Raw genomic sequence first — 12608 nt, 5'->3', positions numbered from 1 at the left:
TCCTTTCATGTTGCGAACGGACCTCCAGAACGGATCCCGTTCGCAATCAGAGGTACCACTGTACAGTTGCTTAGCAGTTACAACAAGACCTGGGAGGCCATACTTCAAATCCCCACTCAGCCATGAAGCACCTTAGGTGTCCCTGTCTCTCTTGCCCTTACCTTTCTCACACGGTTGTTGTGGGGAGGAAATGTAGAGTGGGGAGAACTATACATGCCTCCTTGGGGGAAATGTGAGGTGTAAGTGTAATGAATGAATGAATGAACAAAACACTCAGACCTGTCACAGATCTTCCAAGTGCCCCTATTTTCCAGGGATTGATTTACAGAAGCCATCACGGTTTCCAATTTGATCCTGGAATGTCCCGCTTTTGTTTGTTGTTGTTGTTTAGTTGTTTAGTCATGTCCGACTCTTCGTGACCCCCTGGACCAGAGCAGGCCAGGCACTCCTGTCTTCCACTGCCTCCCGCAGTTTGGTCAAACTCATGCTGGTAGCTTCGAGAACACTGTCCCACCATCTTGTCCTCTGTCACCCCCTTCTCCTTGCGCCCTCCATCTTTCCCAACATCAGGGTCTTTTCCAGGGAGTTTTCTCTTCTCATGAGGTGGCCAAAGCCTTGGAGCCTCAGCTTCAGGATCTGTCCTTTTGTTTAGGATGTCCCTATTTTCAAAGAAGAAATGTTGGAGGGTAGGGAGTTTTGCGACTCCCGAGCCAAAGAGCTAAGGAACTATACAACCTATAGAAGACATCTGAAGGTAGCCCTGTATAGAGTAGGCTTTTTTAAAAAAAAAAGTTTAATGTTTTATTACATTTTTATAGATGTTGGAAGCTTCTCAGTCAGATGGGTGAGGTAGAAATAAATTATTATTATTATTATTAGTCAGAGTGAGTGGAGGAAGAAGGATCTCACTGGGGACTCAGACAGATGTTGGTTTTGTCCTCCGTTGCCCCCCCTTCCTATGGGCAGCTGCCCACCTGCTGCTCCAGGAATGTGCTGACGCCACCTTGCACTCCCTGTGCTACTTCTTCATAGCTGTAGATGCGGGTGGCGCTGTGGTCTAAATCACTGAGCCTCTTGGGTTTGCCGATCAGAAGGTTGGCAGTTCGAATCCCCGTGATGGGGTGAGCTCTTGTTGCTCTGTCCCAGCTCCTGCCAACTGAGCAGTTTGAAAGCACACCAGTGCAAGTAGATAAATAGGTATCACTGCAGCGGGAAGGTAAAGGGCATTTCCATGTGCTCCGGTTTCTGTTACGGTGCCCCGTTGTGCCAGAAGCAGTTGAGTCCTGCTGGCCACATGACCCGGAAAGCTGTCTGTGGACAAACGCCAGCTCCCTTGGGCTGAAAGTGAGATGGGCGCCCCAACCCCATAGTTGCCTTTGACTGGACTTAACCATCCAGGAGTCCTTTACCTTTACCTTTATCTTCATAGCTGTATCAGCGCCTGGTCAGGGGCTGCCTCAGTTCATTGTTGTCGGGTACGTGGATGACCAGCAATGTCTTCAGTATGACAGTGACACCAAGGGATAAGGAAGGCGGAAAAGGTGAATCCTCAGTACAGGCACAGGCAAACTCATGAGATTCAGGGCACTGGGCTGATGTTCAGGGCAAATATGCAGATTCTGTGGAATTGCTACAACTCTTCAGTCATATGTGCAGCTGTGAGTGGAGCCCAGGCAGGAGCAACGGAGGGCAATGGCAGTACAGCTACGACAGAAGGGACTTCATCAGCTTTGACAAGGAGACCCTCACCTGGATGGCAGCTGATATGGAGGCCCAAGTGAGCAAGAGGAAGTGGGCTCCTGAATTGGCCCAGAACCATCACCGGAAAGCCTGTCTGGCGGAGACTTGCATTGAGTGGCTGCAGAGATACCTGGACTACGGGAAGGAGACTCTGCAAAGCACAGTGGCTCCGGTGGCGAAGGTGACCAGGGAGGCAGACTATGACAGCATGGAGTCCTCAGCTTCTACGCCAAGGAGACTGATGCCAACTGGATTAAGGTCAGGGAGGTCGGGCAGGAGGGCACCTCTCAAGGAGTGGTCGGGACCTACGATGGGACCAACTCGGATGGGACCTACGATGTCTTGCTTAGTGTCAAGATCAACCCCAAGGAGAAGGACTGCTACCGGTGCCACATGGAGCATGACAGCCCAAAGGAGCATCTGGACATGGCCTGGGAGGAGCTGTCAACCTGGGGCTCATTGTGGGAGCCATTTTGGGTGTTGTGGCTGCCATCCTGCTGGCATCTGGGATCATCTTTTTCATCTGCCGGAAGTGGAGTGAGAAAGCAGCATACTAAGCTGCCTCAATAAGCGACCAGGGGTTCGCCAGCTCCGCCAGGGCTTCATACCAGTCTGGTGTGTGGGATGAGACCAGAAGGAGCCTGCCCAAGGTTTGCTGTGAATTACAATTGTTCAGAGTTCGTACTGTCCTTTAATGCTGCTTATGGTGTTCCTTAACTCTGGCCCTCGCCCATCCATTCTGACTCCAGCCGTAACTTGAATTTGAGGATAATCATGTTTTTCTGATGGATTTTGGCCAATTTTTCTTTCCAGCTGATTTTCAGAAATGTGCTTGTATTAATCAGAAATGTGGCAGAAACACGCAGCTAAAAGCTTTTTAAAGAGATGAGGAGATTGAGCATGACTCTCAGTGATTTTGATGGTATCCTGGCTGTCTCTGAGTGCAGATCTAGGTCATTGAGCCTGAGTTTCCACAGCCACTGCCCAGAAGATGTGTTCTATGCTTAGGATCATATTTTAGTCTCTTGCTAACTATGCTGTTTTAAATGTGCATTTTATACTTGACTTCCTTCAGTAATGTTTTCTTTTGATTTCTTTTGTTAGCTTTTCTGTGTTAAATGTGCATTCTGTAGTCGACCTCCTTGGCAATGTTTGGTTTTGAAATCTTTGAGATAATATTTTAGTTTCCTGCTAATTACCGGTATGTTACCTTGAATGTATACGTTGATGTTTAATGTGTTGTTAACAGCTTTGAGATTTTTTTCATAAAAATATAAAGTGGTATAAACATGAAATGAATGAAAAATGATTAAGAATTATTATTATTATTATTATTATTATTATTATTATTATTATTATTATTATTGAATAAAGGTAAAGGTACCCCTGCCCGTACGGGCCAGTCGTGTCCGACTCTAGGGTTGTGCGCCCATCTCACTTAAGAGGCCGGGGGCCAGCGCTGTCCGGAGACACTTCCAGGTCACGTGGCCAGCGTAACGAAGCTGCTCTGGCGAGCCAGCACCAGCGCAGCACACGGAAATGCCGTTTACCTTCCCGCTATAAAGCGGTCCCTATTTATCTACTTGCACTTAAGAGTGCTTTTGAACTGCTAGGTGGGCAGGAGCTGGGACCGAACGACGGGAACTCACCCCGCCGCAGGGATTCGAACCGCCGACCATGCGATCGGCAAGTCCTAGGCGCTGAGGTTTTACCCACAGCGCCACCCGCGTCCCTATTATTGAATAGGACGTCCCTATTTTCATCAGAGAAAGGTTGGAGGACACGTTGTCATTCTCCAAACATACTCATGAATATCACTCTGTTCACTAGATGCAAAGAGACATCAAAACTATGTTCTTCTGCCTCTCCATGGAGAGATTACACACCTTGGATCCGTCACAGTCTCAAGACATGAGCAGGCTCATATAGAGAGAGATGCTCTTTCAGGTAGTTGGGTCCCAAGCCATTAAGGATTGACAGTTCATCCAGTTAAACCAGGCTGGTAGCGTTTTGGTATGTTGCTGCGTGGAAGACATTGGCACAGAAGCCACAGAATGCCCACATCAGGATCAGAGTCAACTGTTCTCCTTCAAAGAGCAGCTGGCCCCAATCCCTGTGACAGGTCAGAAAAAGGACATGGGAGAAAGGTTCAGCCCTTTTTTTTGTTTGACATGAAGTAGCAAATGTTGCATTTAGCTTCTGTGACTAAGAGCTGCTGAATGCCCTACCCATTCATGGATTGATAAAAACCTCCTTAAAGCCATCTGAGCTCATGGCTGTCACCATACCTTGTAGCAATGATATCTTTAAGTTCATGAGAACATAAGAGCCCTCCTAGACCAGGCCAATGGCCCATCTAGTCCACCATCCTATTCCCATGGCTGCCAACCAGATACCTGTGAGAAACCCCCCAAAAAGGACCTGAGCACATGGCTTCCAGCAGCTGCTATTCAGAAGCATCACTGCCTCCAACTGAATAAAATAAAATGAACATCTCAGGACCCAAATGGAAGTAGCGCCGCAAACCATTTTGCCTACAACTCCACAAAATTGTCCTACCTGAAGATGCACAAACCATCTTGCCTGGAACTTGAAGAACCATTGTGATTGGAGCTCCACAAACCATCTTCCCTGGAGCTCTATGGTTTCTTGGTGGGTGCCCCATACAATGGTACCTCGAGTTACAAACGCCTCAGGTTACAAATGCTTCAGGTTGCAAACTCCACTAACCTGGAAGAGTTACCTCAAGTTGAGAACTTTGCCCCAGGATGAGAACGGAAATCGTCTGCCGGTGGTGCAGCAGCAGCAAGAGGCCCCATTAGTGAAAGCACACCTCTAGTTAAGAACAGTTTCAGGTTAAGAACGGACGTCCGGAACGATCTGTGTTCATAACTAGAGATACCACTGTAACTAGAAAATTATATTGATAGGCTTTGAGACCTATCACAGGGTTTGCCTACAAAAATAATGAACAGGTGGTTCAGGTTAACTGGGCAAGACAACTGACTTCTGATGGCATTTGACTAACCAAACCCAAAGTGTACTCATTTTTCCTCATAACCCTGGGAAAAAATGACAAGTGAGGTGCCGCAGGGTTCTGTCCTGGGCCTGTTGTTCAATGTCTTTATAAATGACTGGGATGAAGGAATTGAGGGGATGATCATCAATTTGCAGAAGACACCAAACTGGGAGGGGTAGCCAGTGCTGCAGAAGACAGAATTAGGATTCAAGATAACTGTAACAGATTGGAGAACTGGGCCCAAACGATTATTATTATTATTATTATTATTATTATTATTATTATTATTATTATTATTAATTTATACCCTGGTTTCCCCAGCCACTCTGGGCGGTTTCCAACAGAATATTAAAATGTAATAATCTATTAAACATTAAAAGCTTCCCTAAACAGGGCTGCCTTCATATGTCTTCTAAAAGTCTGGTAGTTGTTTTTCTCTTTGACATCTGGTGGGAGGGCGTTCCACAGGGCGGGTGCCGCTATTGAGAAGGCCCTCTGCCTGGTTCCCTGCAACATCGCTTCTCGCAGGGAGGGAACTACCAGAAGGCCCTCAGCGCTGGTCCTCAGTGTCCGGGCAGAACGATGGGGGTAGAGACACTCCTTCAGGTATACTGGGCTGAGGCCGTTTAGGGCTTGAAAGGTCAGCACCAACACTTTGAATTGTGCTCGGAAACGTACTGGGAGCCAATGTAGGTCTTTCAAGACCGGTGTTACGTGGTCTTGGCGGCCGCTCCCAGTCACCAGTCTAGCTGCCGCATTCTGGATTACGGTAATTGCAGTTTCCAGCTCACCTTCAAAGGTAGCCCCACATAGAGCGCATGGCAGTAGTCCAAGCGAGAGATAACTAGAGCATGCACCACTCTGGCAAGACAGTCTGCGGGCAGGGAGGGTGTCAGCCGTGAGGGCGGGTGACCTCTCCATCCCCCCCCCGCTCACTGTACAGGTGGCTAGCCCCACCTCTGCGTCGCTCTGGTTGCCGGGGCAGGTAGCTCCGCCCCAGGTCTGTCCCATGGAAGAAGGAGCAAGCTTTTCTCCTACTCTGGAGGGTAGGACTCATTCCAATGGTTTCAAGTTACAAGAAAGTAGATTCCAACTAAACATCAGGATGATCTACTCATTCCCAACCCAATGCTCAAAGTCTAGGTGGGATGGAGAGAGACCAGCCACTTCCTCTTTTGTGATTGTCCCATTATCTGCTGTTTTGCGATTTGACCAAAATTAATAAGTGGGTTTATTTAACAGCCCCCACCATCCAATTTCTCCCAAATAAAATTGAGCAGTGCCCCCAACTCTGCGATGGAGCCCAGCAGTGTTCCATTAAGGACAAGCAAAATAAAAGCCAAATACATGAAGTTACATAAAGACCATCTACATTAAATTAAATGACGGGTATATTTGATCCAAGGTGGGAAGAGTGCACCCAATTGTTCTCTCCCAATTATTCTGTCTCTCTCTCTCTGCTTCTGAACACATTGTGAACAAGGGGTGTGACTCTTCCCCCTCCAATTCTCCAACAGAGAGAAGCTGGTCTGCCATAGAATGCATCCCCCAGTCCTCATCTTCAGACCATTCCTTGACACTGGGGAACTCTGGGAACTGTAGCTCTCTAATGGGCACTCTCAGCCCCCTTAACAAACCACACCTCCCAGGATTCTTTGGGGGAAGCCACAACTGTTTAAAGTGCTATGACATTGTTCTAAATGTATCACACAGATGGGGGGGGTCTAATTTAGGTCCATTGATTTCAATGGGTCTGATTAGGACTTAGTTGGACACCACCCAGACTCAGCTGACACATTCGTGAAGATTGTGACCTCTTGGGGATTGGGGAGTCTATTTTTAGAACATTGGCCACGTATCTTAGTCAAGGAGGAGATTGGCATGAAATTGCCCGCAGCCATCGCAGAAGCAGAGTCTAAGAAAGGAGTGGCATGGGGGAAATGTAGAAATGCATGATGAGCCTACTCCATTGTGTAAGGATGGAGTCATCCAGATTTACACACTGTATCCGGAGGCTGGGCTTCAGTAGAGGATAAAAAGCACTTGCTGTTCCTGGAGCCACTTAATTCCTTCCAGCAGCGTCTCAGTGACCAATTGGGTAAGTCTCTTTCAGCTGACACAAAGGATCTGCATGGTGGTGGTTGTAACTAGTCAAAGCAGTAGTAGATGTCTCTTTCATGCTTTGGGCAAATCTGTTTTTAGATAAGACTGTAATAGTAGCGTAATACCAGCAAGGCTATTTCCAAAAGCCTTTTTTCTGCTAACCATAAAATGTAGGGGTGGTGTTTCTCCTCAGCCTTATAGTACTCTATACTCATAGTTGTACTGCTACTACTAGTGATGTTAGTGTTAATGGGCTGTATCCAATGCTGTTTCTATGTGTAGACTCACTGAAAGCAATGGACTTTGGTCCATTGGTTTCATTGGGTCTACTCTAGCGTTGGAGATGCAAGCCAACATTTCAGCCTTTCCTATAGCAGTAGGAGACAATCACCTTTATTGCTTCTCAGTTAATTAGAAATATTGTGTTTCTTCTTGAGATCCTCCCTGCAAGCTCTGAAAGTTCTTCCCCGGCCCCCTGCAGATTGTCTGAATACAGCTGGCTGGTGCCATTCAAATTATCCTAGGAAGAGAATGACAGGGTGAATAGGAACTTGGATGAGGAGCACAAGATGGGGAAGGTCTCATAACTGAAATTGCGTAAAGTGGAGAGCATCCTCTAAAGTCTCCAAATGCCCGCTTTCTTCTCCTCTCCTGCTCTCTCCCCAGTCCAGACCAAAATACCCGGAGTTGAAGCTGTGGGGTTGTCTGGAGGCTGGAGGATATGGGAACACATGCTGCTGCTGCTGCGCTACCCTGTACATCAGCTGTTAGGTGGGGAGGCTGAGCAGCCTAAACAAAACCCCACTGCACCTCAGGTCTCTTCAGGGCTTCCTCTGCCCTCACTGACGTCCTCTTTGGGCTCCAGAGAGGGTCTCCTCGTGAGCCACGGGGACTCTCCAGCTCCCTCCTGCCATTTCTGGGTTTGAATTAAATTATTTCTCAGCACTTCGCACATATGCGGTCATGTGTGAGTTGACCATACGTAATTTGGGAGGCACCTGTATAATGCTGCCTAGATTCTGACTAAATACCATGAAGAACTTTCTGACAGTAAGTGGTGTTAGATAGTGGAACCGACCCCCTCAGGAGGTTGTGGACTCTCCTTCCTTGGAGGTTTTTAAGCAGAGATTGGATGTTCATCTGTCACAGATGTTTTATTCAAGATTCCTGAATTGCAGGGGGTTGAACGAGATGACCCTCATGGTCCTTTCCAACTCTGCAATTCTATGATTCTATGTATTATTGAATTTACTGCTGGCTTTTCACCAGTGGGTCCCAGGGCAGGTTACAACCATTGAAAAATGAGAAATTAAAAGCAGCTAAAGCAGACCCCAGTCACAGGAATAATAATAATAATAATAATAATAATAATAATAATAATAATAATAATAATAATAAATTTTTATTTATACCCCACTCTTCCCAGTTCAAAAACCGGGCTCAGGACGGCTAACAACAAATTTAAAACACTTAATTGATGCAATAAAAAAAGCATAAAATACAGTATAAAACGTGAATAACAATAAATTCAGAATTCAAAAATCAATTTAGGGGGGAAATCCATCAATAAACATTAGATGATCACCAGGGCTAGCTGGCTGAATTCGTCCTATTTGCACCAGCGAGGAGACCAGGGGAAAATTAGCAGTGGGATCCCAGAGAGGGTAATCTTAACAAAAAGGGAAGGGGAAGAGAAGGAAGGATAGGGTGTGGGCCCTGAAAACACACAACCGAGTGGTCAAAGGTCAGGGCAAAGAGGTGCTTCTTCAGCATTCACCAAAAGCTGAAGTGAAGATGTCCTTCTTTGAGGAAGGATTTCCCCAACCTAGGAGTTGCCACAGAGAAGGCCCTCTCCCAGGTCACCACCACCCTGAATTTCTGAGAGCGGTAGAACTATGAGATGGAGCCCTCTAATGATTTTAACAACATGGAGGGTTTGAGTAGGTGTTGGCTTTGGACTGCACTGGAGATGTCAAAATACCTGGGGCGCTGCATCCTCAAAGTAGCTTGCCATTACGTCAGTGTTCCGAATTTGTCAATACCCCTTGTCTCTTGTGTAAGTCTTGCTAATTGCTCATCCTCCCACAGTCGCTAGTTATCAGGAACACTCCCAATTTACATATTCAATGTATTGGGTGGAACATGTTCTTCCTTTTCCTTCCAGGGGAAGAATGATTGGGGGAAATAGCAGGACGATCTTAACATGTTTGCTAGTTCCGGTGGCTAAAGCTGCCATTTCCCAGGTCTTTTCCCCACCCCTCCAGATCTTTAGGAGTTAAATTCTGGGGGGTGGGGTGGGGGGGAAACACAGGGTTGTATCTAACATTAGGAACACTACTTGTGGACCCCTTGAAATTAATGGACATGATTACTGAGGTCCATTGATTTCAGTTAGTTTTATCCAGTGTTAGGTCTACTGAGAGTAGAGCCATTGAACATGATGGACATGACTAGCTTAAGTCAATTAATTTCAATGGGTCTGTCATGTAGTTGGATGAAACTCATTATTCCCTTGAAATACATCATTGATGTACAAAAGAGAGGACCTTCTTTGTGCTGGCTCCCAGATTCTGAAATATCCTCCTGGGGGAGGGATGCCTGTTGCCAATACTATGCTCCTTTCAGCACCAGGTTAAAACTTTTTAAAATTTCTCAGTCATTTTAGATTATGCTTTTATTAGTTGATAAGATAGTTTTATTCAACCTGAGTTTTATTGTTTTGATGTTATTATTTGCATGACTAACTTAGACCCATTAAATTCAATGGGTTGTATCCAGTGTTAGTTGTACTCAGCATAGACTCTTTGAAATCAATGGAAATCCATTCCTTCTCACCTGCAGGCTTTCTGGAACATCAGTAGAAATGGCATCATTCAACAACCAGCAGCAGTGCAAACAGGCAACCACCTTGCCACCTGCACTGTGCAAAACAGCACCAGAACCGTTGCCATGTCCTCAGCCAACACCATGTCCTCAGGAGAAGCCTCCATGCAAGGAGACACCAGTAGTGGTCGTCCCAACTCCTTGCCCTCAGCCAACACCGTGTCCTCAACAAAAACAGCCATGTAAGGAGCCACCAGTAGTGATTTGTCCAACTCCATGCCCTCAGCCAACACCATGTGAAGAGAAGCCTCCATGCAAGGAGACACCAGTAGTGGTCGTCCCAACTCCTTGCCCTCAGCCAACACCATGTCAAGAGAAGCCTCCATGCAAGGAGCCACCAGTAGTGGTCGTCCCAACTCCTTGCCCTCAGCCAACACCATGTCAAGAGAAGCCTCCATGCAAAGAGCCACCAGTAGTGGTCGTTCCAACTCCTTGCCCTCAGCCAACACCGTGTCCTCAACAAAAGCAGCCATGCAAAGAGCCACCAGTAGTGATTTGTCCAACTCCATGTCCTCAGCCATGTGAAGAGAAGCCTGCCTGCAAGGAGACACCAGTAGTAGTCGTCCCAACTCCATGCCCTCAACCAACACCATGTCAAGAGAAGCCTCCATGCAAGGAGCCACCAGTAGTAGTTGTTCCAACTCCTTGCCCTCAGCCAACACCGTGTCCTCAGCAAAAGCAGCCATGTAAGGAGCCACCAGCAGTGATTTGTCCAACTCCATGTCCTCAGCCATGTGAAGAGAAGCCTGCCTGCAAGGAGACACCAGTAGTAGTCGTCCCAACTCCTTGCCCTCAGCCAACACCATGTCAAGAGAAGCCTCCCTGCAAGGAGCCACCAGTAGTCGTTGTCCCAACTCCATGCCCTCAGCCAACACCATGTCAAGAGAAGCCTCCCTGCAAGGAGACACCAGTAGTGGTTGTCCCAACTCCATGCCCAGAGAAGCAGCCTCCCTGCAAGGAGCCAGCCACTGTCCCATGTTGCCCACCTGAGGCAAAATGCCCACCCCCTTGCGATCAACAGCAGAAGAAGCAACCTTGCCACTGGCCTCACCAGCAGAAGTAAACAAGCATGAGAAACAACAACAATGGCGCAGGAAGTCAGCATGATCAACGCGTCCAGCTCACAACCTGCAGCTTTCAATATACCTCATCCTTTTTGTTTATTTAAATTCCTTTAAAAACCCTTCTGTTAATATATTTCCCATGTTGTTCTCCATATGATAATAGTAGTAAATAGCATAATTGCCACCAACAATTTACATTTACATTGCTTCAAGAGGAAGTGTTTTGGAATTAGGCTGTCAGATTTGGCTTTTGGTGGAGATGCAATGAGCTCTTAGTTTCTTCCTTCTTGGGGCTGGCCCTGGTGGACGCCTCAGATGGCAAAAGTTCCTCCCATTTCCCCTGATTTACCCAATGTACCATGGTGCTCTCTTCTGTGATGGAGGACATTGTCCTGTTGTCAGGACTGAAGTAAAATTCAACTGTTAGTTTGGTTGGATTCTGTACAAAGGATAGGAGAAGCCATCTCATCCTTTCCTGGGTATCCCTGTTTCTTCAATATTTATTATTGTTTAATGATTATATTGTTGATCATCCAGTTCTTAAAATAGGGAAGACCCCTGCCATATAAGTCCCATCCTACCTAGAATGGTGAAATGAATACCAGTTGCTGGAGAACAGGTGTGGAAGAGGGATGTTGAACTCATGCCCCAATTGTTGGCTTCCCTAAGGGATTTGATTGACTAGTGTGGGAATCAGGGGGCTGAACTAGGTTTGATCTAGCGGGGTTTTCCTTACATTCGTGAGCAATCCCATTTCCTGCATGTACTTTTCCTTATCCACCCACCCCAAATGAATAGTAGGCAAATAGCGAGGACTGTTTCTATCTTCATTAAATACATCCTTATTGAGATGTTGGCAGAGAACGTAATAATCAGAGCTTCTCATCTGAGGCGACACATTAAACTTCAAAAAGAAATTGTTCCCAGTGATGCCCGAGTATTATTTTACTGTGAATTTAATTAAGGTAATTGACACAAAAGGAAGCGGATTTTATTGGATGGCTTTTGTGCCGTGATTGTGAAGGGGTGATCATGGCATCGCCAGGAAGCTGATGACATGTCCCAAATCTTACTGTTTATTATTCATCTGTCTGTATATTCTTCTGGGATTAAATGGATTGTTCCTAAATCTCTGAACTTCCGAAATACAAATAAAAAGCCTTAACGTGAATTTGAATCTGGAGATTTGTTTTTGGTGGGGAATATGACTGTATGAAGGGCAGTATAAAAATACCTATATAAAATAAATTATATGCAAAGACAGTGGCATAGCGTGGGTTGTCAGCACCCGGGGCAAGGCAAGTAATTTGCACCCCCTAACCTGTGGATTTGCGCCCCCTAACCCTAACCCCCAGATGTTGTGCCCGGTGCGGCCGGCCCCCCTGCACCCCCCACGCTACGCCACTGTGCAAAGAAAGCCTTCCTCAGTCCCTCCAGAAGATTCCAACTTGGGCAAAACTTCTTCTTTTTTAAGAAAAGCTCAACTTTTCACTTCTTGAAATATGACAAGCCTACTGTTTGGACAAGGTCACAATTATTGGTATAACAATTGGTTTAGCACCGCATTGATGCCAGCAAACATTAGAGGGAAGGGCTGTAACTGTGTTACAGTCTGCTTTGCATACAAACGGCTCCAGGTTCAATCCAGGTTCAATCTCCAGGTAAGGGCTGAGAAAGGCACCCTGCCTGAAACCCTGGAGAGGCACTGCTAGTCAGAGTAAACAATATTGGGTTAGATGGAGCAAAGTTCCTGCTTTAGTATCAGGCAGCTTCCCATGTCCCAATCAACCCCAGGCAGT

General features: G+C 46.5%; 1 protein-coding gene and 1 pseudogene across 2 annotated transcripts; both read left to right on the top strand.

The window, feature by feature from the left end:
• The first annotated feature begins 1648 nt into the window (after nt 1-1648).
• LOC308575562 (major histocompatibility complex class I-related gene protein-like) lies at nt 1649-2656 on the top strand (annotated as a pseudogene). Its single transcript has one exon. The product of its transcript is annotated as a major histocompatibility complex class I-related gene protein-like (transcript).
• A 4050-nt stretch (nt 2657-6706) lies between these two features.
• LOC308576214 (uncharacterized protein) lies at nt 6707-11980 on the top strand. Its single transcript, XM_081175360.1, has 2 exons — nt 6707-6857; nt 9704-11980. Exon 2 carries the CDS (start codon nt 9726-9728, stop codon nt 10806-10808), a length of 1083 nt encoding a protein of 360 aa, XP_081031486.1. The 5' UTR covers nt 6707-6857; nt 9704-9725; the 3' UTR covers nt 10809-11980.
• The last annotated feature ends 628 nt before the right edge of the window (nt 11981-12608 follow it).

Source organism: Podarcis bocagei, assembly GCF_964188305.1.
Source record: "Podarcis bocagei genome assembly, chromosome: 16".
NCBI classification, from domain to species: domain Eukaryota; kingdom Metazoa; phylum Chordata; class Lepidosauria; order Squamata; family Lacertidae; genus Podarcis; species Podarcis bocagei.
This window is presented reverse-complemented; position numbering and strand designations above follow the sequence as displayed.